Source organism: Ailuropoda melanoleuca, chromosome 9 (assembly GCF_002007445.2).
Source record: "Ailuropoda melanoleuca isolate Jingjing chromosome 9, ASM200744v2, whole genome shotgun sequence".
Lineage (NCBI taxonomy): Eukaryota > Metazoa > Chordata > Mammalia > Carnivora > Ursidae > Ailuropoda > Ailuropoda melanoleuca.
In genome coordinates, this window is record NC_048226.1 from 35,082,587 (window position 1) to 35,106,178 (window position 23,592).

At 43.4% G+C, this 23,592-nt stretch overlaps 1 protein-coding gene across 7 annotated transcripts in view; it reads left to right on the forward strand.

The window, feature by feature from the left end:
• CHD7 (chromodomain helicase DNA binding protein 7) overlaps nt 1-7,075 on the forward strand; it is a 128,329-nt gene extending 121,254 nt beyond the window's left edge. For 5 of the 7 annotated variants that reach the window (XM_034668102.1, XM_002915716.4, XM_034668104.1 and 2 more), the window contains 4 exons: nt 1,738-1,959; nt 3,412-3,552; nt 3,770-3,874; nt 5,098-6,015. In XM_034668102.1, the coding sequence (XP_034523993.1) occupies nt 1,738-1,959; nt 3,412-3,552; nt 3,770-3,874; nt 5,098-6,015 (1,386 nt within the window). Of the gene's footprint in view, nt 1-1,737; nt 1,960-3,411; nt 3,553-3,769; nt 3,875-5,097 lie in introns of all 7 variants that reach the window. The other 2 variants (XM_011220367.3, XM_019795817.2) reach the window with 1 other exon arrangement.
• The last annotated feature ends 16,517 nt before the right edge of the window (nt 7,076-23,592 follow it).

A 23,592-nucleotide genomic window follows, 5' to 3' on the forward strand; every position in this document is an offset into this window, starting at 1 on the left:
TTTGTATTTGAACCACCGCATGTATTTTTGAGCCAGGTTCTATTTTCCTGTTGTAATTATATATCCTGTATTAAACTCAGGCTGACTTCATTCATTTCACACGTTTTAAGTCATCCTGAAGAACTTACTGATGTTTCTCTTTATCTAAAGTCACATAAGCAACCCAGTCCAAAACTCCTAATAGATGTTAGAGGACGTATTTTTAAGTTTTTGTTTGTTTTACTGTCATGTTAGAATTTAGGGATCACTCAGTTGGTATTGTGGGTAGTCGTGCGCATACATATACAATATAAGGAAAATGCCGATTAATCTATAGATAGATGGAATAGTGAAGAGGTATAAAGGTCAGCAGTGTTACTTGTAGAGAACAAGACAAATCCTTAAATCTTTCATTATGTCAGTACTCAGACTGGAGACTGTTTTGCGTTGCCATGAAAAAGTAAGGACGCAGTCATCATACACTCAGCAACATGGTGGAAGTTGTCCTTTTGTGTGCTGGCCCCACCCCCCACCCCCAAGTATAGGGATGTGAAGAATAAGGACCTAACAAGTGCTTGCACTGGAGAACTCAGTGTTGAAGATGAGTGACAGATAAATAGTAATGATATCATAGCTGTGAGGCATGCCTGGAATACTTTGTGAGCCCAAAGGAAGAATGGGAATGGAAGGAAGAGGATATGGGGAGACACAGATGAAGAAGTTTCCTTAGACATGGCCATGCTTTGGTTAAGTTTTGAAGATTGTGTAGGAGTTGGTCATTTGAAAAGAGGTCGCAGGGAGAATGTGTGCAAGGGGACTGAGGCCAGAGAGAGCTTTCCATGTTTGGTGAACTGCAAGTCATTGGCAGCTGGGGAATGTGATGAGGAGGTGAGGTTCAACAGAAGTGGGCTCAGATACAAGGTACAATATAAATCAGGGAGGGCCTTGATTGCCATCTAAAGAACTTGGATTTTATCCTGAAGGTGAGGGGGATTCAATCATCAAAAGAGTTTAAGTAGTTTATTCTGTTTTGACCTAGGAAGAGTGCATTTTAGAAACCTGACTCCCGATATAGCAGTGAGGAAGTTAGAGTCGAGAAGGGTGAACTAGGATCAGGGAGAGCGTTTAGGAACACTGCAGTGACATGGGCTGAGGGCAGTGATGAGACCTGAACCAAAGTCGGAGCAGTAGGAATGGACAGATGGGCTGCTGTAAAAGATGTCTGGAGGCTGGAGTAACAGTTTGAGGACCAGCGGCTGCACCATAGTAGAGGCCGGACTTCAGATAGACGTGGTGTTTTCAGGGTGGCCACACGTGCCTGCTGCAAAATGTTGTACCCCAATAAAACTGTATGGTTCAGAGAGTGCTGTGTACAAGTTGGCTGTTGGAACATTGCTTGAATTCCATTCTCTTTAATGATGTTATCCCGAGAGCCCCAAGAGAGATTGAGAGGCTACCTTCCATGCATGTCGAGCTCAGACAACACTGCCCATGCCCTAGTGGCTTGCCTAAGATCTCAAACATGGAACATTGATGGACTGTGAATTTCCTACCTATTAATTCTACAGTGTGGAGAAGGATATTAAAGTTTCATCTTCTAATTTAATAGCTGTTCCAAAACTGACATTGTTTCAAGTAACTTTTTTTCCCTTTTTGGTCAAAGATCTGTTAGGCTAGGATAGCGTTTTCTTGAGATAAGACGTTTTTGGACTTTCTCCTCATATGAGAAGAATTGAGACCCCTGTCAACTTTCTGCAGGAGGATGCTGAGGTGACCAAAGCTTTTGAGGAAGATATAGAGACCCCACCTACAAGAAACATTCCTTCTCCAGGACAGCTGGACCCAGACACGCGGATCCCTGTGATAAATCTTGAAGATGGGACTAGGCTGGTGGGGGAGGACGCTCCTAAAAATAAGGATTTAGTTGAATGGCTGAAGCTGCATCCTACTTACACTGTTGATATGCCAAGTTATGTACCAGTAAGTACTACAGAGTTTCATCGGGAGGTGTCCTGTGAGGACAGCTCTCGCAGTTCTCCTGGACAACACAGAGATCCCTGGTCCCTCCGCCTTTTCCTTGAGTGTCTCCTCATCTTGACTGTTTTCCAGTTTCTGTCACTGTGTATTTACGTTGGAGAAACCAGCTTCGGGGCAGAAGGGCAACCTCATAGTTATTTGAAGACGCCTGTATGGACTTTCTTATTTTTTCCTTCCACCGAGTAGACATGATTTCTTCAGTTATTCTTTACATGGCCTGATTTTCAGGTGGTCTCACTATGGGGATGACACTCATGAATGAACTTTAATTGGTCTCCTGACCAGGTCTGACCAGCACAGAATATTATGGAGCTGGTTCTTGCAGAAATTTGACTAGCTAATACAGCCCAAGGCTTCTTTAGCTTCTTTTTCTTTTTTTAAAACAACTAATACTTATGCCTCACATTAAACGATATCTCTAGATGATTTGTCACATAAACTACTTGCTAGCTGGCAATGCAAATTCTTTACTCCCTATATACTTAGTGACTGGTTTTTTAAAAAACTTAAGTGTAGGGGGTGCCTAGGTGCCTTGGTTGGTTAAGCGTCTGCCTTCAGCTTGGGTCATGATGCCTGAGTCCTGGGATCAAGCCCTAAGTAGGGCTCCCTGCTCAGCAGAGAGCCTGCTTCTCCTCCCCCGCCTGCCACTCCCCCTGCTTGTGCTCGCTCTCTTTCTCTGTCAAATAAGTAAATAAATAAATATCTTTGGAAAAAAACAAAAAAAACAAAAAAAACCCAAAACCTTAAGTATAGGATTTCACATTTTATTTTGTTGAGTTCAGCCCGAGTTGAATCCTTGTGGCTCAGAATGCCCCCTCCTCCACAGGTCTTCTTACCCCTTGGGTTGCATCTCAGGTACAGTCTGTGTTGTAGACAAGATGTCATCTCTGTATTTGTCCACATCACTGAGTAGAAATTAGCGAAGGTACTTGAGAAAGTTTCCTTTAAAAATGCCCACGACTTGGTTAAGAAAGATAAAAAATAAAAATACCGTGACTTTATTAAACATTAGAAGAAAAGACTTTAAGTGGGGTTATTGGTAGACAAAAGGAAAAGCAAATTCTCAGCTTACATGACTGGTTTAGTTCCTTAATGTACAAAGAGAAAAATAGGCATTTTTCCTTTTAAAGAAAAATATGGTTTCTAATAACTAAAATGATCACTGAAACTTCTATAGTAATTAAAAATGGCTTGACTGAAGGTGCCTGGCTGGCTCAGTTGGTAGAGTGCGTGACTCTGATCCCTGGGTCGAGCGAACCCCACACTGGTGTAGAGATTACTTGGGGGAAAAAAGAAAGAAAACGGCTTGACTATATTCTCTTTTGTCATTTATGCACGAAAGAGTAATTACTAAATACAGTTTTACTAAATACATATTTTGGGATTTTTTTGCAGAAGAATGCGGATGTGCTGTTTTCCTCATTTCAGAAACCGAAACAGAAACGACATAGATGTCGAAACCCTAATAAATTGGATATAAACACTTTGACAGGAGAAGAAAGGGTGCCTGTTGTCAATAAACGAAATGGAAAGAAGGTGAACATTTGGGAAAGGGAATTGGTCTCCATGTGATTTCTTATCCCAGAAAGAAGCATTTTATCCTGACGTCTTTTTAAGGAAAAACAATCATGTTTCTTCCAGAATATCTATGATATGTGTGTGTGTGTTTATATATATATATATATATAGGTGGGGCAGCGGGAAGCGGGGAATGTATGTGCTTTTAGGTCATTTTCCAAATACCTTTCCCCAGATGGGTGGAGCTATGGCGCCTCCAATGAAGGACCTGCCCAGGTGGCTGGAAGAAAACCCTGAATTTGCAGTTGCTCCAGACTGGACTGAGATAGTGAAGCAGTCTGTAAGTATACCCAGCATTTCTGTCAGGAGAGGTATTTATACAAAACTGTTGTCCTGAGCTTTTCTTTCTTTTCTTTTGACCATGAATTATTCAATTATAACTTAGCTTAAAAGAATTGACACAACACATCCTCATTTCTTATATCAGTACATCATTAATCCAAAGTGGATTCATTCAACGGCTCTGATTTTAAAGGATTGTATAGAAATATACGTTCATATTCTTGGAGGTAAACCTAGTTAAAAGCCCACCTGTGGGAGGGAATTCATGGTGGTTGAGATCATTAAGATTAACTGTGATTTTTTTTTAATTTTAAAATAAAGAATATAACAATTTTGTCTCAAATTTTTTCTGCTTTAACTTTTTAAAATTAGTCAATGTCTTGATTTCTTATTTTTTTAAAGTATACAGTAAAATTTCTAATTTTTCTTTTGTGTACAGATCTATTAGTCTTAACACTTTTAATTTCTTGAACCACAACCAAAATACAGACTGTTCCATCACCTTCCCCCACCCCAAGTTCTTGTATTACAAGAACTTGTATTACTCCCCTGCCCCTACCCACGGCCCCTGGCCCCTGGCCACTGCTGATCTGGTCTCCATCCCAATTTTGTCTTTTTGAGTACGTCCTATAAGCAGAAGCATAAATTCTATAACATTTTTAAGATGACTTCGTATTGCGATTTATCCAAGTGGGTTGCATGTGTCAGAAGTTAGTTCCTTCTTACTGCCGAGTGTCCCTCCAGTGCGTGTGTTCGCCCCGCGTGTGCTTATCCGTCACCCAGAGGAGGACAGCTGGGTGGTTTCCAGACTTGGCCAAATAGGAGTACAGCTGCTAAAAACATTTGTTTTGGGGTGAACATCGTTTTTGTTTCTCTAGGGTAGATACTAAAATGTAATTTTAGTCAATGTTCCATATTTTTCAACTTCCTTGTGATGGAGTTTTTCTCCCGTTAGTTACGGATGCTGGTAACTTGACATTTCCCTCACGGGTAGAGTAGCCTTTAACAGTTTGTCTGCAATTCTGCATAATTCAGTGAGTTCACATAGTGCTAAAAGATAGAATGTTTGCTTTCCTAAGTTTGGCCAGAGCGCTTTTAGAAAGGAAAACGTTGCTGACGAATGCAGAAGGTTGGTTTTCAGTGCATCCCGGGGCGCCACCGGGAAATTCTGTGTTCGCCAGCCACGTTGATCGCCACTGTTTGCCTGTCTGTCTGCTTCAGGGCTTTGTTCCCGAGTCGATGTTTGACCGTCTTCTCACCGGCCCCGTGGTGCGGGGGGAAGGGGCGAGCAGGAGAGGACGAAGGCCCAAAAGTGAGATCGCCAGGGCAGCGGCGGCGGCGGCCGCGGCGGCCTCCACGTCAGGCATCAACCCTCTGCTGGTGAACAGCCTGTTCGCTGGAATGGACCTCACGAGCCTTCAGAACCTCCAGAACCTGCAGTCTCTCCAGCTGGCAGGGCTCATGGGCTTCCCTCCGGGACTGGCCACGGCGGCCGCCGCCGGAGGCGATGCGAAGAGCCCGGCAGCCGTGCTGCCCCTGATGCTGCCGGGCATGGCGGGCCTGCCCAACGTGTTTGGCCTGGGCGGCCTGCTGAACAGCCCGCTCTCCGCTGCTGCTGGCACCGCCGCCGCGGCGCCCGGGCCCGGAGACCCAGAAGACGGCGCTTCGAAAGCGGAGGAGAAGGGCAACGAGAACGAAGAAGAGAACAAAGACTCCGAGAAAAGCACAGACGCTGTGTCAGCTACTGACTCTGCGAATGGATCTGTTGGTGCTGCTACTGCCCCGGCCGGATTGCCCTCCAACCCACTCGCCTTCAACCCGTTCCTCCTGTCCACCATGGCGCCAGGCCTCTTCTACCCATCCATGTTTCTACCTCCAGGACTGGGGGGATTGACACTGCCTGGGTTCCCCGCGTTAGCAGGACTCCAGAACGCCGTGGGCTCCAGCGAAGAAAAGGCCCCCGACAAGGCCGAGGGGGCTGCCTTCCAGGAAGAGGAGAACCTGGAGGGCAGCGACGCCGAGGAGAACCTGGACAAGACTGCGGAGTCCTCCATCTTCGAAGACGAAATAGCACAGGGTGAAGAGCTGGACTCGCTCGATGGGGGGGACGAACTAGAAAACAATGAAAATGATGAATAACCAGTACCAGTTCCAGTGAAAGTGTTTAAAACTTTTGACAAGTGGTAGTCCTACTGTTTACACTCACAGTTAATGTTCATACCTAGTTTTATAAGCTGTTCTGTAACATAGTGTAGCAAAAAAAGAAAAAAAAAAGTCCAAGTCATGTTATACAGGTGTGTCAAAGGTATCTTGGTCATTAAGTATTGTGCAGTGCATTATTTATTATCCCTAGGAGAGATGAAATTTGAGAGGTGATCATGTCTTTTTAAGGAAACTTACATAATGCTCTGCTTTTTTTTTTTTTTCCTTTTGGTACCATTGGTATTATAATAAAGAGCAATTTGTAACTGAGTGGCACTGATGGAAGGAAGTGCTGCTCAAAGGAAGTATGAAGTTATATATTTAATTTTTTAATTTTAATTTTTTTGCTGTGAAGGTCAAGATGAAATTTACCATACATATCATACTTGCTCATTTGTTTCCCTTTTGACTATGGGGATTCCCACACTTGCGCATCCACACACATCCATACACTCTGACAATCTCCACGTTAGTGTGAACGTCTCTGTCCCGAGGCGCAGCAATAATAAGGCAGCTGTTGAATGTGAAGGGTCCCTTTGGAAATTAACCTACTGGGAGGGTTCTTGCCAGACAGAACTACAGTTCCATTGTCTCGTGGTCTTGTAATGCACTGGTATAAACAAAATAAATAGATGAATAAATAAAGAGTGAGAGAAGAGAGAATCAGGTACCTTTTTTAAATTAAAGGACTTTGTTACTTTAGCCACAAAGCTAAAACAGCATTACCTCAGCTCTAAACTAGCCTTGAAGTTTACAGACATGACTTTGTAAATGTATTGTTTTTCTTTGTTGTGATGTCCTTTTATTTTTTTCTTTGAAAACTGCTATCATGTAAGATAAAATGTAAATTGCTGCCAACTGTAGTAATGATGCTTTTAATAAAAGTGACCCATGATATGCAGAGATGTAATTATAGAATGTAGTATGTAGGGGAACTGGTGTTCACTCTATTTTTTGTATTCGCAATAGATGCAAATACAGCATTCTGGCCTTTGTACAGTTTCTTGATATATCCTCTTATGCTAGATTAGCTGTTAGTAATACGCTAACCTGATTGTCTTCTGACTAGACAGGAAGAAAAACCTTAAATTACCTTCACATAATTCCACTCCAGATATCTCCACAGAACCGCACACAAAAACCTCCTATTACTCCCTCAAAAGGGCATCTGAGACTGAGAATACTTTAAAATGTGTGCAGCGTCTGATAATGTGGTACACTAAAGAACAAAAGGGCAAAAGAAAAATGAGGCTTTAATAGGCAGAATATCTAGGTCATTTATCCTTGGTTAATGGGTAGAAAAACACAATGCCGGAGTGTCAGCAAGGGACACAAAGGCGCTCTGGTGTCCTGCGGACCGGTGCTTGATGCCAGAAACTGTGTGGAAAACCCATGTGGAATTAAAAGGGGCCCACTTAAGCCATCGCGTGCGCACGCGCGCAGTCTGGGGAGCTGCTGATGTGTGCACCCCTTCGTGACCTCTGATATTTGAGGTTAAATATAATTTGAGAGCTACTGTTTTCACCTTTTATGTCACCTGACCGAACACAAAGCCGTTTTTTCCGTGCAGCTGGAAACAGAGAGGAAGGGATTTGGATGGAGTTGTTCTGTGTGTGTTGCGTCCGTCCATGCCCTATATACACACACGTAGTCCTCGCCCCCACCGGATGCGTTACAAGACAGATTGTCTGAATTCCTTGTAGACACTAAGAGTCAGTTAACTTATATCCCAAGATGGAAAATCTACCCATACGATTCTGGAAAAGGAACAGCTCGAAGCCTCCATGTTAGGGACCCTATGGTTGCTTTTATCCACCATCGTTACTGTTCTCTCTCGAAAGTTAACAAATGGGTAGTGTGCACCAGAGGGAAAAGTGCCTTTAAGAGAATACCTTCTGAAATGGAACTCTTTGAACATGGAAAGAAAAAAAAAACAACACACTAAATCTGCACAAAGTATAGGGAGTTTAAATATTTAAAACAAAGATTTTTTTAAGCCTTAAAATAAGACAGGGAGAGTATGTTTAATAAAATAAGTCCAAGAAAGGGCTTTTTCTAAAATACTTTATAGTATTGGAAGTTTTCTTACGACCTTGTGTAAATAGAACACGCGATGGTACACTCTGTTAGAGAAGAAAATGCCAAGAGCAAAGGCATCAGTTGCTTGTGGCCAGAAAGAACCCTGACTTGAGAGATGGGTCACCAGCTGGCTCTGCATTATTTGACATTTATTTGTTAACACGGCTTTCCATGTTGGAAAATGCATTGTTTTTTCCTTCTAATGGTATCAGTTCTTGATGTGAGATCTTGAATTAACCTAATTAAGAAATATTTTAAATCCAGGCTGATCCTTAATAGCTAGTGTTCATTGTGTGCTTAGTGTCAGTGAAGTACTGAGGTGCTGCGTGCTTTCCATGGCCTCGCTGCCCCATCTCCCTTCTCTGGGAGGGAAGCGCTTTAGTTCCAGGGGGAAACTGCGCCTCAAAGAGGTTTAGGAATTGGCCAGCAGTAAGTATCGGAGGTGTGTCGGAACTCAGGCAGTCTGACATTGGAACCTACTAGGGTCTCCAAAAAATATGGCTCTGTTGGGTCTCTGAAAGAAAATTATTATAAAGTAATGATTTGTAGTGTTTGGGGCTTCTCTATTTTTACACCTCCCACCCCACCCATCCATAAGGGATCTTAAGTTTCAGGCTGGGAATTAAGAGAAAGCCTGTGTCAAGTAGAACTGTGAACTCTGGCTATGGAAACTTGAGTCCCAGTTACGTCGTTTAAATTCGGGTTTATTTCGCACCATGAATATTTCCATTTTATAAAGAAATCAAGTCTTTGGAAAAGATAACCTTACTCAGGCTTCCGAGTTAGTAAATTGCTGGTATTTGAACCCAGATTGATCCAACTCCAAAGCCCAGGCACTTAAGTGCCAAACTAGTGTAATTTTCATTAACATTTCTGGGGGTCCATGTGCTAGATGCCGTTTTAGCAGCAAGAATATCACAAGGAGGGGCGCCTGGGTGGCACAGCGGTTAAGCGTCTGCCTTCGGCTCAGGGCGTGATCCTGGTGTTATGGGATCGAGCCCCATATCAGGCTCCTCCACTATGAGCCTGCTTCTTCCTCTCCCACTCCCCCTGCTTGTGTTCCTTCTCTCGCTGGCTGTCTCTATCTCTGTCAAATAAATAAATAAAATCTTCTAAAAAAAAAAAAAAGAATATCACAACGAAAACAAAACAAAAACAGACTAGTCCCCTGCTGTCATGGAGCTTACATTCGAGTGGAAAGAGACAGGTGATAAGCACATTACACATTAAGATTTGATAGATCAAGGAAGACTATTAAATAATGTAATGGGGGCGGTCAGGGAGGCCCTTGGTGGAGGGAGCTGTTCTGCTTACTGCCTGAGTGATGAGAAGCAGGAGCCAGATGAAGATCTGGTTGGAGGGTGTTCCAGGCAAAGGGAAGAGACCAGTGCGAAGACCCTGAGTTTGAGAGTGTGCTTGGAAGAAGGGGTTTCTGGGGCAGCCTCTCTACCTAGAAGAGGGAGGCAGGGACCAGGATGGCCCTGTTGGAGGGTTTGGATTTCCTTTTAGGTGCTGTAGAAAGTACTTGGGAGGTTTTGTGCAGGAAAGTGGTATGATCAAATTCATATTTTTAAAATAAATAATCGTGGTGGCGTCAGCGTGGAAAACAAAACAAAAAAAGGCTTGTAAAGAGGAGCTGGGGAATTCTAGTTGGGAGGCTGCTGTAGCAGCCTTGGATGGAGGAAGTGGGTGCTAATAGAGGCAGAAAGCCGTGGGCGGATTTGGGATATATTTCAGAGAGATAGAGCCTCCAGTTTAAATTATGTGAATAATTTGAATTAACTTCAGGATTACTCCTTCAGAAATATACCCAAAAGTGAAACCAATGTTTGCTATGCTTTTTGTTTTTTAAGGAATTGGACAATAAGTGTTAACAAGAAAAGGTACTGGGAACAGAAAATTTTCTTTCCATGTTCTGTTATGAAATTCTTCAGTTCAATGAAAATTGTTAATTATCTTTGGGAAGAGTTCTTAGACATTATTTCTAACAGGTAGGGGCAGTAAGAACGCATGTGCATTGTTGAAGTGATGTGTGCATGTGGTGAATATCATTGTGCGTCTAGAGCCATCAATAAATTTAAATTAGGAAGCAAAACAATGTAAATGACTTCTAACAAGCACTTAAAAGTTAGAATATATCTTATTCATTCAACTGGGCTCTCTAATGAGCAATTTTATGTATTTTCTTAGCACAGATAAGATTTACCACAGTTTTATAGACATTTTATAGGAAAGTAAACTACATTTGGCAAAACAGATGAATAAATTACCTTCTGGAATATTTAAGACTCCTTCAGTGAAAAGCATTTCATCATTGAATTTTTGGTTGGGAGAGTCACCCAATTTGGAGATTTTTCTGGCTGGGGTGATGATTTACAAAGTAGTTTGTACTATTTAAGTCATTTGTATGTTTTAAGGTTTCTCCTTAACTTTCCTCTTGCTCCCATTCTTATTCTTGAGTCTCTAAACCCAAACTAAAACAACTCCTTGTGTATGTGTTGGCAACGCAGCTCTCATCTTCCAATGGGTCTGTTGCTCTGCAGATCTTTCCGATCTAACAATGTAGAGTTGAATTTTAATTTCCATCTCCTTAATGAATGAATGGTTTACCATGTAATTTAAATGAAGTCGAAGACTAGGGTAATGACAATTAAAACTTCAAATACAGTCTTCTTTCATCAGACATCTTTATCTTCAGAAGCATTTACTTGTATAATTTGTTTAGCTCCTAAGCTGGTTAGAATTTTCATCAACTGAACAAACCTGGCAGAACCCACCTCCAAATGCCTACAGATAGTTATTTGAGTGTATTGGTGTCTCCCCACCAGGTTCCTTCCCATGAACCTTTCTTATTCCTGAGGTCTTTCCGGGCTCTGGGTTAAACGTCGTGGGGAACTTCAAGTTAGAGCTGAAGGACAGCAGAATAGGTTTCTAATGTATAATAAAGACAAACACGAAGTCAAAATATGGTTTAAGAATCACTTCGTGCTCTACTTTAGCTGGCTCCCTCCGTTGCCCACGCCTGCATTTTGAGCTGAAAGCTTGATTTCAAAATTACAAATGAGAGAAACCTGATTGTCTTGTGACAAGATTCAGGTCCTGTGGTGGCTTCCCGCCCTTTGCAGCCCCAAACCACCTCATCATTGTCAGCTGCAGTTCAAGAGACTTCAACTTGGGTGTTGGCTGGATGACTGAAACCTTCAGTGGGCTGTAAATGTCAGAGTTGGGAGAGTACGTGTCACATTTTAGAACAGAAAATTCACCCTGTCCGACATGTTCCACCATGTTTCCTTAGGAGTCAGGAAGCTCTTCACATTTTAGAATTCAGCATTTTCGTTTGCTAAAGGGCACCTGTGAGCTAATCCACACCACACCCCGGTGAGGTAGGTCAATATTCTTGCTACCTCCCCTATTTAGCTGGTGAGGTGGGGTCACTTTCTAAGGCCACGTGGACAGACAAGTGTGGAGGGAACTAGAATTGAGACTTCTCTAGTTTAGTAAGCTGCGTGGAGTGGCAGACTGTCTTAAGTAAACACCGGCCATTCATGTAAGCTTAGGTCTACAATCTTAAAAACCCCAAACCTAAAATAAAATAAGCTACACACTCTCTTAACAACACCTGATGTTATGATCTAAAGAACAAACCAGAAGGTTCTGGAATCTCATGCTGCAAGACAAAAGTACTAAAGGATGACTGAAAGATGGTTGAGTTAAAAAAAAAAATGTTTAAGTAATCCTGAGCAGGCTTTCCATCCATGTTGATTTTAGGATGTAAACTGCAACTGATTGATAGTCGACATATTTTTGCACCATTATTGAAGCTTGGATAGCGGACGTTGTATCTGGCCCTAAAAGGCAGGCCCAGCGGAGCCTGGAACTTCAGGTCCCTGCAAGGATGGGCAGTGGCCCCCAGCAGAACAGGAGTGCTTCCCCGTCCTCCCCCAGCCGCCCCCAGCCCCCCAGGCTTCCCCTGGCTGTTGGAGCACTCAAAGCAGATTTGCATTTCTGTAGCCGTGGAGCTAATGTTCTTTCCCTAGCTGGGGGCCCTGCAGGCAACTCCAGGATCCTTTCCATCTTATTGTGAGAGTTCCTGGAAAATGAGAGGCAGCCATTGTGTCAGACGGCGGAGGCTTTGTTCTTCCCGGACGAAGCTGGCCTGTTTCTCAGCTCCTCGCTTTCTGCTTCTTCAGCCACGGCTAGCTTCTGCGGAGCAGCTGGCCTGCCTCGGAATAGCCTGCAGGGTTACGTAAAAACCATCTAAAAATCTCCCTTTCTCCTTGACTCTCCAGAATGTCAAGTTGCAACCAAACCCCCTACCCCCACTTCTGTGGAGTCCCATTTTGTACGGAACCTGCGTGTTCCGAGAAAACAGAGCGATACAGCAATGACTCGATGGCAGCGTGCTTGGCTCTGCCCCTCAGCCGCCAGCCCACTCTTTTTTTTTTTTAATAGAGACAGGTCATTTTTTTTTTTTTAAGATTTATTTATTAGCGAGAACCTGTGCGTGGGGAGGAGGAGGGGCAAAGGGAGAGGGAGAGACACTCAAGCCCATCTGGACCCAAGAGCCTGGGGGGCTTCACCGCCTGCGCCTGCGCCACCAGGCGCCCCGCCCCCAGCCCCTCTGGAGAGAAGAATGCCATTGGCCACCAGAGCATGTGGCGGTGGCCGGAGACTACCATTACAGCCGAAATTCCCCGCGAAATTCCCCGCTACGGCTCCACCAACAAGCTGTCTACGGACTGGTGAGGGGCAAGTATCGTTGCTGCTTACCACGCACCCCCTCTCGTTGGGGACAGTTCCCCCATGCCCCCGAAGGCCGTTTATGATGTCAGGGAAACAAGCCTTTTGTGTTTCTGTGAGTTTTTCATGTGGTTTGGGAGCAGGCCAAATGAACACAGCAACAAGGACCCGCGAGAGGTGGGAAGGAACTAGGACACCGAGGTGTAAAATGCACGCGCGTAGAAAAGCCACCTTGGCGGTCCTGGGTCTTTCCTCCGTGGGCGTGGAGCCCAGGTGACCAGACGGCTAGCATCTCCTCTCTAGCTGGGTTCCCCACTTTTCATCTTTGCAGCAGTCTCTCCTTTGGTGTGTGGAAAGCCTCAGCCCGGTAGCTTCCGACGCGATTTTGTAGTAGGCCACAGGCGGGGAGGAGCAGCGGACACGGAGGAGAGGACGGGTGGCCGCGCCATGCTCTTGGACACGTGCCCGAAGCTCCCACGTGCAGGCGGATGTGGCACATTTATTCCCATGGGGGTACGGAGCGTGGCGCCTCTCCCTGGCCTCAAGGAGACGCTGAGACAGCCCGCAGAACTTGAGGGTCAGGCAGACTCAAGTTTGAATAGCTGTTAGAGCTACACACGTTCCTAGCCGGTTGACTGTCAGTTGTGGCGAAATGGATTGACTCATCACGAAGACCCCGAGCCCATACATCCTGGGAGAGGGCAGGTGACATGATTGGTTGTCCTCAGCTCCAGGTAATTTTAGCTCCCTGCACCTGACAACCTCACCCAGAGCACGAACAGCTTAAACTAATCTTATTTTATTTGAAGGCGAGCCATCCAGACTTCTGAATTATTGCCAGGAAAAAAACCCACAGAATTTAGAAACTTAGGCTAAATGCCTTGCACATCAGCTTCTCCTGCATGAACGTGGTCCTGAAGCCTGCCACCTCTCTTGAAAGTGCCACCACCAGCAATCTGAAAATGGCTTCAGCTGGGGTCGAGAATAGCATCCTTGCTGCCTTCGAGGCTTGGATGCTCTCGCCTGATGGATTCAAGGCAGCCATTTTGTGCTTCCTACACGAAGCCTCCTCTCTCTCAAGGACAAATGTCAGGGAGTCTTTTTGTGTATTAAGGACACTTTTTTTAAAAAGCTTGCTAGAGAGAGGGAATAATAGGCATCATTCTTGTCCTTAAGCAGCAATCAATTGGCAAATATTTAATGTGCAGCTGGAGGGTGTGTCGGGGGGATGGGGCTAGGGGACAAAGAATGTAGTCAGGGTCCTTGCTCTCAAGGGCCCTCGCATGTCGCTGACGTAGTTTATATAAATAACACATAGCTGGCTGCAATTTACAGATTTCAAAGTATGCATGCATTATCTCAACTGATACAATTTTGAAATCACAAGTTTGTTGTGACTTCAGAGATGAAAGATACTAAATCTCAGCAATGACAAGGTTAGCAAGTGGCTTAGTTGGGTCTTACAGGTAGGTCTTTGGACTCTAAACTCAGAGGTCTTTCTACCATACTCTGACACCAAACAGGTCACCCACCCTAGGCGGGCTGGCAGTCCTGCCAAGCGAGAGCTTGGACGCCTCTCTGAACCTCACCTTCATATGTAAATCTGGAATAATAATAATGACACCAGTCATGACCGTGTCTTCCTTACAGTGTTGTGTGAGGATTACCAAGAGTGAATATGCAGAGTTCTTAGTGTCTGGGGCTGAACAGACACTTGATAAATGTTGACCTTACAACTGTCATCATCTAATGAGTTCCAAAAGCGACTTCAGAGAGTGCAGTCTAAAAGCACTGACGAGGGGCACCCGGGTGGCTCAGTTGGTTAGGCGACTGTTCCACTCGGGTCGTGATCTCAGGGTCCTGGGATCGAGCCCCCGGTTGGGCTCCCTGCTCTGCAGGGAAGTGTGCTTCTCCCTCTGCCTACTGCTCCCCCTGCTTGTGCTCTCTCTCTGTCAAATAAATAAAAATCTTTAAAAAATAAAAAATAAATTTAAAAAAAGGCACTGATGAAGTGGCTGGCATGATCTGGTCGGTAACAAACATCTGCAGAAATGAGGCTGATGGAGGCAGGCAGAGAGCAGCGGAGAGCCTGGAGGAGGGAGTCGGGCTGGGTGTGACTCTGGCAGGACTCTGGCTCTCAAACTCTGAAGATGCTACAACTGGGACTTTGCACACATTCATATTTGATTAGGATTTTTCCCCAAAAAACTTCACAAAATACAGCATAGTCTTACTCCCTCTCATATACTCAAATCCTTTCTCTTGTATTTTATTTCAGTAAAAAAGAAATGGTCATGCCTGTCTAAATTGATTTTATGATTCAGTAAGAGGTGAGGGCCTGCTCCTTGAAAAATTGTGCTTTCAACAAGAATTCTTAACCTGGGTCCCTGGATGGGCTTTGTGGCAGGGAGGTGAAGGGGGACCTCAAATCTCCTGAAGTTGTCACACGCTGGTATGTGTGTATTTTTCTGGAAAGAGTGTCCCTCAGTTTCATGTGGTCCTCAAAGCATCTGTGACTCCCCCCCCCCTTTATTTTTCTGGAGAGAGAAAGAGCAGGAGCCAGTAAAGCAGAGGGAGAGACAGGAGGAGAGAGAATCTCCAGCAAATTCCCCGCAGAGCACGGAGCCCAACCCAGGGCTCGATCTCACAACACTGAGATCATGACCTGAGCCAAAATCAAGAATTGGACGCTTAACTGACCGAGCCACCCAGGCACCCCGGTGACTCCCTCTTTGAGAGGGTAGTATGAAAGAAGCCAAAAATTGGCTTTGAGATGAATGGGGCTCGATTTTAAGTGGAGTATCCCTCCATGCGCTGCCTGGATGGGCCCTTCTCTCTCCATTGTCAAGGCTGCCTCCCATGAGCCATGGGGACGGTGACAGCACCCACCATGTGGGCCTGCTTTGAAGACTGAGTGAGATCATGGGTGTAGCACAGAATAAACACTTCCACAATGTCAACTATTGTGCACATTGTCCCTACATGGTGATGGGCCCACAGAGAAGGTTGTCCCCATTGTATCAGCCCAGTTCCTGTTGTGAGTTGTGTGTTTGTTTGAGTGGAATGAATTCTTTCCCTCTGTCATTAGCATGGAGGCTGACAGAAATTCGGGACACTCTGGGACGCCAAGCTGGCTCTGTCAGGAGAACATAACGACTCTTGGTCTTGGGATCATGAGTTTAAGCCCCACTCTGTGCAGAAAGCTTACTTAAAAAAAAAAAAAATGAAAAAGAAATTCAGGGCCGTCTAAGCTACTGTTAGGCCTCTCCCCTCCGTCCTCGCACAAAGCTAGAAGACAGAAATGAGTCCTTGCTCTGCTGCCCGGCTTCTGGAGGCTGGCCCTGGCACCCGAGTGGCGTCCTTGCCAAGCCATCCCAGGTTCCTGGATGGCCTCGGCCACAGTATGCTCACGACACCCACTGCTGTCCCCATCTGCCCTTTGGGGTAAAAATCAAACCCAAACAAAACCAAAAGTCCCCAGAGAGCTGCCCTCAGTTTTCCATCCTTTCAAGGAAGAAGCTGAGGTCCAAGGAAAAAGGCCTCTTTGCATAAGTTACTTGCCTTTGGGGGAGTCCAAATTCCTGCCTTCTTACTGAAATCCAGCACCTCGGTTGTCCCCACGCTGCCCAGTCCTGAATGCTCGGCTGCGAGCAGCAGCGACCGCATGGATGCGGCAGATTTCAGCTGTGCTGGCCTCCACTCGGCGATGGGACCAGGGCCTGGGCTCTGAGGAGTGGGTGAGATGCAAGCAAACAGGTCCTCTGCCAGGAACCAGCTCTTGTTTCCCGAAGATTAGTTTAAAAAGACATGGAGACAAAGGTTTTGCTGATTTTAACAGCTTACACCCGGTGAAGAATGAAGATTTATACACCTGGAAGTACTGAGCCCGTTCGTTTTTAATTTGGTGTTTTTTGTAACACTGTGTGTTACAGGCTGAATTGTGTCCTGCCCCTCTTCATATATTGAAGCCCTAATCCTCAGTAGGCCAGAATGTGACTATATTTAAAAATAGGGTCTTTAGGGACGCCTGGGTGGCTCAGTCAATAGGCGTCTGCCTTCGGATCAGGTCATGATCCCAGGGTCCTGGGATCAAGTCCTGCATCGGGCTCCTTGCTCAGCAGGGAGCCTTCTTCTCCCTCTGCCTGCCGCTCCCCCCACTTGTGCTCTCTCTCTAATAAATGAATAAAATCTTAAAAAAAAATAGGGTCTTTAGAAAGGCAATTAAGGTAAAATGAGGTCATATGGGTGACCCTAATCTGATATGACTGGTGTCCTTCTAAGAAGGGGAGACTAGGAGACAGACACAGAAGGAAGACCGTGTGAAGACACAGGGAGACGACAGCCTTCCATGAGCCATGGAGAGAGGTCTCAGAGGGAACCCAGCCATAAGGCTGCTTGGTCTTGGACTTCCTTTGGAAGTGTGGGGGAGTAAATTTGTTGAAGACACTCAGTCTGTAGTACTTCCTCACGGCAGCGCTAGCGAACGAATACCCTGGTTTGTTTGTTTGTTAGTTAGTTTTATGAATTCATCTAGTAACAGTTTACAAGTCTGGCCAACCACATCAGAAAAGGAAACAGTAAGAAACCATCTCACAGAAGTAAAACAGTGTATAATGTCACGGTTAGAAAGATGGATTTGGGCTGCAGTGAATCTGGTGGAATCCTACTCAGCCAATTATAAGCTGTGTGTCCCAAGGCAAGCTGTGCCACCTCTCTGGGACTGTTTTCCTAGATGTAAAGGAGGGAAGATGATGGTGATGGTGATGACAGTGCCCACTTCATAAGCCTGCAGTGAGAATTCAATGGGATAACAGGTGTCAAGCACTTAGCATTGTAACCGCATCTAGAAGGCACCACGCAAGTGATTATTTTGTTGCTATTATGAACCCGTGACATGGCTCCAAATCTGGAACCTCCCTCCTTTCCAGATGTGTGACCTTGAGGAAGTCACCAACTCCCTGGGTTTGCTGTCTTTGCACAGTGAAGACAGCAGTGACGTGTGAGGACTTTTTCAGCTCTAAGATTTTATTATTCTAATAAATGTTGATATGAACCATTCTGTAGAGAGTAGTGGAACATCTTGATAAATTGTGAGAAGCATAACGCTTTCTGGGGTTTCTATGCTCTGTATGTTCATGGTTGGCAGACCCAGGTAAATGGGGATGCCCTTAAGGAATGACCTTCCAAATGATTTCCTTAACACACACACACACACACACACACACACACACTGTACCCTTGTATTCTGTATGCATTAACACCAAAAGTGAGGAAAAAGCAAACTTCTACTTTTAAGCAGTGCAAAGTGACTGCCGTAAATCTGTTTAGGTATCATCATGTTTGACTTTAAGAAAATGGCTGAGCTATGGGCAAGGTAATTCATGAAGATATAAATGGCTGCATTATAATAAGCAGACACCTATTTTAAGCATGATCTATGTTTTTGAGAAAATTCATTACAATGAGTCTTACAACACCAACCTCTTCAATGAATTTTTCATGTCTGCATACCAAGATATATATAAAACGATCGTAATCATATACCTTTGGGGCAATGCTGAGCGCCAGCTGTTTCTGGGATGATTTATAGGTTGCCACACTCAAGGTTAATAATCAGGAGAAACAGGTTACAGTATGCAATGTATTTATGTCAGGTTAGAAGTTCAGTTAGTAGAGATAGCATGTTATAAGGAGGCACACACTTTTAATTATTTTCAAAGTGCCCCTCTACCCACATTTCTCTGCAATAAACTAAAAATAAATGATGTTTTATGCAGGGAAACTCCTCTGCCAAGCATATCTCCTGGTTACTGTTGGCTTTATTTAAAGGGGAACCGCAGCTAATAGTTATTGCTGTGCATACGAAACACAGCTTGATGGTACTTAAACATCTGCGCAATGGGCCTGCGTATTGGGTGTGTTGGAATTTTATAAACTTCGAGGTAATTATGCCCTTATTGAATGGCAGCATTTCCCTGCTAGCAGGATTTCTAGAGGCTTCTCAGAGCTGTGACATATACAAGCCACAAGTCAACCTCCAAAGACGCTAAGATGTAACTTGTCTCCCTTTGAAGGCAAAGGATACAAAGGATACAAATTATTGTATCCATTTCATAAAAGTCTCAGTAATATTCCCTTTCTGAATTGAGATAGAAATTTCCCTTGTCCTAAGAAACTTCTTTTAAAATAATCAATGAAGAGAAAATAATTATTTTTTTTATACAGAGGTTTGAGTTCATTGTGTACCTTGCTCACCTTCGTTGACCTATATAAGCCTCTCTCTTCTTTTCTTTCTTTCTTCATTCTCTTTTACCGGGCTTGGATTCCTCAGCTCCCTCCCACCTAGAGGACAGCTTTCTAATGTGTGTATTGTATATATAGGTGTGTTTATTTTTGCTTACATTCTTTCAAGGTGACTGTCGTTTTGTGTGCATCTTTAATTGCATATGTGGCATTTTGTTATGTATCTCGTTCTACCTTCTTAACTTTTGTGGGTTTATCTTATTTTTAAGAGCCTGTTGAGGTCTCATTGGCATGTGTTATACTGAAAGTGTTGCGTCAGTGGGGACAACTGTGAACCGTGCTCTACCCAGCTCAAGACAGTGAACATATCCATCACCCCCAAGGGTTTCCTCTGGCTTCTCTGTAACTTCTGCTCTCACCCTTTGCCATCCCCTCACCTCCAGGAGACAGGTGATCTGCTTTCTATCCCTAGAGATTAGTTTGCTTTTTCTAGAATTTTATGTAAATGGAATCAGATGGCATGTACTCTGTTGTCTGACTTCTTTCACCCAGCAAACTGTTTTTGAGATTCATTCATGTTGTGTGTATCAGTAGCTTTTTGTTTGTTTTGTTTTTGTTTTCTTTTTTTGGTGGGAGAGTAGTATTCCACTATTTGGATATACTGGGTTATTTCCCTCATCACCTGCTGGTGGACATTTGAGTTATTTTCAGTTCCTGACTCTTAGAAATAAAGCTGCTGCAAACAGCCATGTACTACTTTTTAAATAGATGTATGTTTTTATTTCTTTTGGATAAATACATAGGAATGAAATGTCTCCATTATATGGAAGGTATATGTTTTACTTTTTATGAAGCTGCCAGACTTACTTCCCAAGTAGTTGCATTATTTTACTTTCTGGCCAGAAGTGTCTGAATGCTCCTGTTCCTCCACATACTCTCCAACACTTGGTGTAGATGGTCCTTTTAATTGTAGACATTCTAATAGTGGTGTCACATTATGGCTGTAATTTGCATTTCCCTAATAACTAACGAAGTCAAACATCCTTTTTATATGCTTATTCGCCATCTGTATATCTTCTTTGGTGAAGTGTCTGTTCAAATCTTCTGCCCATTTGTGGGGGAGGGTGTTTGTTTTCTTGTATTGAGTTTATTTTTTTTTTTAAGATTTTATTTATTTATTTGACAGAGAGAGAGACAGCCAGCGAGAGAGGGAACACAAGCAGGGGAGTGGGAGAGGAAGAAGCAGGCTCCCAGCGGAGGAGCCTGATGTGGGGCTCGATCCCATAACGCTGGGATCACGCCCTGAGCCGAAGGCAGACGCTTAACTGCTGCGCTACCCAGGAGCCCCGAGTTTGAGTTATTTTTATAATCTGAATACAAGTGCCTTGTCAGATATATAGTTCATAAATATTTTCTCCTAGTCTGTGGCCCTTTCCCCCACTCTCTTAATAGAGTCTTTTGAAGAGCAGAAGTCTTTGGTTTTGATGAATTTCGATTTACCAATTTGTTGTTTTATGGATCATACTTTGGCATTGTTTGTGGACCCTGTATTCTGTTCCATTGATCTCTATGTCTGTCTCGATGGCAGAACCAGACTCTCTTGATTACTATGGCTCTATAATAAATCTTTAAGTCAGGTAATATAGTCCTCCAACTTTATCCTTCTTTTTCCAACTTGTTTTAGTTATTCTAGTTCATTTGTATTTCCATAAAAATTTTAGAATCAACCTGTCGATTTCTACAAAAATCCCTGCTGGGAATTCGATTGGGACTGCATTGAATTTAGACACCAATTTGAGTAGAATGACATCTTACTAATATTGAGTTTTCCAAGCCATTGAACATGATTTTTTAAAATTTTTAAATTTTTTTTATTTATTTATTTTAGAGACAGAGAGAGAGAGAGAGAGAGAGAGCACACCGGAGTGGGGAAAGGGGCAGAGGGAGAGAATATCCAAGCAGACTCCCACTGAGCACGGAGCCCAATGTGGGGGGCTCGATCTCATGAGCCCTGAGGTCAGGACCTGAGCCGAAACCAAGAGTTGGACACATAACTGACCAAGCCACCCAGGCGCACCGAATGTGATATTTTTTTAAAAACTTTTTTCTCTTCACATTGAAATTTTAATTAATTTATGTTGCTATGTATTTACTATGTTGCTTCTGACCCTGGCATAATTTCAGTGTATATTAGTTTCCTATTACTGCTGTAACAAGGACTACACACTTAATGGCTTCCAACAACACAAATGTGTTCTCTTAGTGCTCTGAAGGTCAGCATCTGAAGTCAGTTTCACTGAGCTGAAGTCAAGGTGTCAGCCAGACTGGTTCCTTCTGGAAGCTCTAAAACGAGACTCTATTTCCTTCCTTTTTCAGTTTCCGGTGGCTGCTTGTATTCTTTGGCTGTGGTCCTTCCCCATTTCCAAAGCCTATTACTCTGACTTCGGTTTTGTCATCCCATTCCCCTCTCACTCCCCTGCCTTCCTCTTATAAGGACTGTTGGGATCCCATCCAGCCCACCTAGATAATTCAGGAAAATCTCCCCATTTCAAGATCCTTAACTTTATCACATCTGCAAAGTCCCTTTTGTCAGATAAAGTAACAGTCACAGGTTCCAGGGATTAGGACAGGGACATGTTTGGGTCGTCCACATGACCCATGCATCCACCACATTTTAGGTCCACACTTTCCCAGTGATGGACACCAGGTTGGTCCCTACCGGTGCCCCCCCCCCCCACTACAAGGAATGTTGCAGAGAATCATCCTCCTTTATGTCTTCTTCTGGACTTGCAGACACATTTCCTTAAGATTTGTCTTGGGAATGAGACTTTGGGGACACTGATGTGTATACACTTACTATGGCTGAGCAGTGACTGGTTGCTCTCGAGGAAGGCTGTACCAGTCCACCCTCTACCAACCAGGAATGAATGTCCCTCTGTCTCCGGTCCTCACCAACACTTGCCATTGTCTTTCTAATTGTCGCCAGGTGTAAATTTCTGGCCTGTGGTTTTATTTGCATTTCTCTAATTACCAATGAGTTTGAGCAGCTCTTCATGTTTATTGGCCTTTTTGGTTTCATTTTGTGAAACCTGTTCAGCTCCTTTTCTTATTTTTCTACCAGGGTTGCCTTTTTCTGTTTAATTTGATTTTATTTAGAAAGTCTGCTCTCAAGTCTGTAGCAGAAAGCTCTTATCCTAGATTTTCTTGACTTTGTAGGTGTTTATCCACCTGGATGTCACCTTTGTAAGTGCTATACGTAAAAATGCAAAGTTATTTTTCTTATTTTTCTTCAGGGTGAACCAGTATTCCCAATTCTAACTGCTAAAAATTCCATCCTTTTCCCATTGGTTTGTAGTACCATCACTATCAAATATTAAGTTCCTGTGTGTGTGTGTGTGTGTGTGTAATATTCCATTAACGTCTTTGTTCTTGTACCAATATCACACTTTTCTTTTATTACTGTGGCTTTATGGTATATTTACTCTCTAGTATGGAAAATCCTTTCTCTAGTATTTTTGAGATGGATTTAGATGCTTTGTTTTTCCATATGCATGTTAATGTAAGTTTAAGTTCCTCAAAAATTCAATGTCTAATCATGATTATGATTGCATCCATTCATGGCTTAATTTAGAAACACTGACACCCTTAAACTATTACGTTGTCCTCCTAAGAGAATGGACCGTCTCCCCACTTTTCAGATCATCAACTATGTTCTTCATCAAATTCAGATTTCTCCACAAGAGACTTTAGGATTTTTGGTTAATTTGTAGACAAATTCCTAGGGTTTTTTTACTATTATGAACAAAAGATTTTATTTAATTTTTCATTAAAATTTCTAGTTGGTTATTTATAAAGAACTGCTACATTCGTAGGTTGATCACACAAATGACCTTGCTGAACTCTTGATATGGTTTCTTATTCTACACCCCCCCACCCCATAGGGGATTATCTGCAAACAATGCCAGTTTATTGCTTTAGAAAATGCCCCCCCCCAATCCTATGAACGTTTCATTGTCTAAATTAGAGAGTCCCTCATTCATGACATCTCTGCTTTTTTTATTCGTTCTAACATGTGCAATGCACTTAATGATACCCTCTTACGGCCATGTCAGTATACCTGAGAGAAAGACAAGAAGAGTTTTAATTTGCAGAGATGTAATTACATAAAAGTATTAAAAATACACTCCTTGCTGGGCTTTTCTCTTTAGAATCTTTTGTTTGGTCAACACTTTGAAATTTAGTTAGGAAACATAATGAGAGGAAAGAAATTCACAGAACTTTCAGAATTAAAGACAAAACATTACAGTAATGATATCATCATGTCCCCGGTAATTATTCCTCTTTCAACATCATGGAGATTACTCTTTTCCTTTCTTCTCAAGTTATTTGTTTAATATAGTCAGTAAACTACTCAAATCTAGCCTATTCTGTAAAGACTGGGTCAATTTTTCC